This window comes from Trachymyrmex septentrionalis, unplaced genomic scaffold (genome assembly GCF_001594115.1).
Source record: "Trachymyrmex septentrionalis isolate Tsep2-gDNA-1 unplaced genomic scaffold, Tsep1.0 scaffold580, whole genome shotgun sequence".
Lineage (NCBI taxonomy): Eukaryota > Metazoa > Arthropoda > Insecta > Hymenoptera > Formicidae > Trachymyrmex > Trachymyrmex septentrionalis.
The window spans coordinates 44,445-47,483 of record NW_017305757.1 but is presented as its reverse complement, the minus strand read 5'-3'; the positions used below and the strand labels follow the sequence as shown (position 1 = coordinate 47,483).

At 38.7% G+C, this 3,039-nt stretch overlaps 1 protein-coding gene across 1 annotated transcript; it reads left to right on the top strand.

Annotated features, from left to right (window-relative positions):
- The first annotated feature begins 1,317 nt into the window (after positions 1-1,317).
- Positions 1,318-2,346, top strand: LOC108752171 (histone-lysine N-methyltransferase SETMAR-like). Its single transcript, XM_018492841.1, has one exon. It carries the CDS (start codon positions 1,318-1,320, stop codon positions 2,344-2,346), a length of 1,029 nt encoding a protein of 342 aa, XP_018348343.1.
- The last annotated feature ends 693 nt before the right edge of the window (positions 2,347-3,039 follow it).

Below are 3,039 nucleotides of genomic sequence, written 5' to 3'. Positions count from 1 at the left end.
ACGTAAGATTTAAGCAGTAAGGAAATCAACACGTTGGATTCGCTACTGTTTATGTTATGGTCTTACGGTCTCTATTGTGATTGATCGATTCGCTTACTGCTTAAGTCTTACATTTTAAGGTTTTTTTATGTGCCATGACTTTCACTTTTGTCATGCGTTTCGCGATATTCGGTACTTCTCGCAGCTGCAGAACTCGACAGCCACGGGTTTCGCATTGCAACCGATCTACATCGCGTGATCGCTTATTTTTGTTCGCCATATTTAACATTTGTTAATAAGTGCATTTCGTGATTAAAACAGATATATTTTTATATTTAAATATTGCCAAAAATTAGGATACCTATTCTTTTTGATTTCTAAAATTAAATTAACTTGACTTATGCTTCAAGTCGAAATATACACATTAAAATGAAATCCATTTTGAGTTAATTAAAAATTAACGTTTTTTTCGTAACTCTAAATCATGATTGACATAAAAAAACTTCCTCTTAATTAATTAAAATTCCAAAAACATGTTTTAATAGTTTTGTTTGGGAAAACTTGTTTTAAATGCGCTTATTACCGGACTATATATCATTCATCTTTAATGAGTTTTCTCATCTTAGTTTGATTTAATTTTAAAGAATTCGCGAAAAATGTGTCGCGAAATGCGTACTGCTTCAGCCATGCATTGCGCGCATCGTGACAAACTTTGAAAAATATTATTTTTCAAGTACACACCGCATTTGCCTATCCATTCGTCGAGACGCTTCCTAGGGAAAATTAAATTGTCCACCCTCGGAAGCCCATTCTCGAGTTATCACGAGAAATGCATATCATTAAACTAAAGTTAATTCACTTTGTATTCTACATTAATTAAAGATATCGCGAATTTTTTTCTCGTATAAACATTATTAAATTTACGCGATTACATAGGATTTGTATTTTATCTGGGATTGTGAAAATTTATATAGAGAATGTTGTCTTTGTTGCACTTTTCACGTGCTTGCGGCTAGTCCACGGGTCAGCATTTTACATCGAGATTTTTACTAATATTAATGATACAATATAATGCAATTTTTATTATGGGTGGATCCATATATTCGTTCGGTTTTTGTTAGTAGTGCAAATTTTTTCCGAATATCTCCGGTTCTGGTTGCCTAATCGGGCAATCCAAATATGTTTTGGAAAGGTGACAGTCCGCTCTTTTCATCTGTCAGTTCTGGTTGCCTAATCGGGCAATCCAAATATGTTTTGGAAAGGTGACAGTCCGCTCTTTTCATCTGTCAAATTTGGTTTCATTGGCATTAGTTTTGTTTGTGCTATAGATCTGTGAACATGTCGGAGAATAAGGTGCATTTTCGGCACATTTTGCTTTATTACTTCAAGAAAGGCAAGCGAGCTGCGGAGGCCCACCGAAAGATATGCGGCGTATACGGGGACGATGCCTTAACAGAACGTGCCGCTCAGAAATGGTTTGCCAAATTTCGTTCCGGAGATACGAGTCTTGAAGATGGACCCCGCAGCGGTCGGCCCACCGAGGTTGATTCGAATGATATCAAGGCACTGGTTGAGCAAGACCGGACGCTAAAGGTGCGAGAGATTGCGGAGACACTTAAAATAGGTTATGGAACCGTACAAAGGCATTTGCAACAGCTTGGCTACGTGTCCCGCCTCGATGTTTGGGTGCCGCACAAGCTGACCGAGGAGAACCTGGCCAACCGCATATCCATCTGCAATTCACTTCTGAAGCGGCACGAAAGCGACCCGTTTCTCAAACGAATAGTGACTGGCGACGAAAAGTGGATCATCTATGACAACATAGTGCGCAAGAGATCGTGGGGAACCGCTGGCGAGCCGCCGAATGCCACCCCGAAGGCCGGCCTGCATCCGAAGAAGATTTTGCTATCCATATGGTGGGATCATCGTGGTGTGCTGTTTTACGAGCTGCTTCCTCAGGGAAAAACGATCGATTCGAAGATCTACTGCACGCAGCTAACGAAATTGAATCAAGCATTGCGACAGAAACGTCCAGAACTGGTCAATCGCAAAGGTGTCATATTCCACCATGACAACGCCAGACCCCACACCGCAATAATCACTCAGCAAAAATTAGTGCAACTTGGCTGGGATGTTTTGCCTCACCCACCGTATTCACCAGACCTTGCGCCATCCGACTATCACTTGTTCCGGTCCCTGCAAAACTCCCTCAACGGGAAATCGTTCGCTGATCAGACAGCTGTGAAAACGTACCTCGACCGGTTTTTCGCCTCTAAGCCCCAAACCTTCTATGAGAGCGGAATAATGAAATTGTTGGAAAGATGGCAAGAGGTCATCAACAAAAACGGAGAATATATTATTGATTAAAATTCATCCTTTGTATAAAAAAAACTTGTTTCATTTTAGCCTTCAAAAACCGAACGAATATATGGATCCACCCAATACATATCGATTTTTGTTAAAGTATGTGATTAAAAACTTTCTGCCTCAACTGAAGTGACACAGCTTCAGTATATTCTCCGAATATACTTTCTGACTGCGAAAGGCTGGAGAGAGATGTTTAAGTTATTATATTTACGAAAGTAAACGTTCAATATTTGTAATATTTTTCTGACAATATTATATAAAATTATATTTATATTTTCGATGATAGAGCATTGCTTGTTTTTTTCCCTCTTTCCTCTTATGCAGACATAAAAAATAGGCCTGTTCTTTTTAGCAGAATTTTTGCACGAGTTTATCTTCTTTTTTTCTTCAGAAAGAAAGAAGAAAGATAAACTGGTGCAAAAATTCAGCCAAAAGAACAGGTTTATCAATAGGAATATTCAACATAAAAGTTATGCGTTTCGCGGGTTTCCTCCGTGTCCAGATCCATTTTTGGAATACCAACGTTTCGTGAACTTTACACTCCACTTTATCAGCCAAATTTAATTTCCCTGACTTTTCCTGATTTTCCAGGTCTGTGCCAATTCTGATAAGGTATACATCAGGATTAAGAAATCTTATTACACTTTCAGAATTAAGAAATCTTATTACACATTCAGGATTAAGAAATCTTAA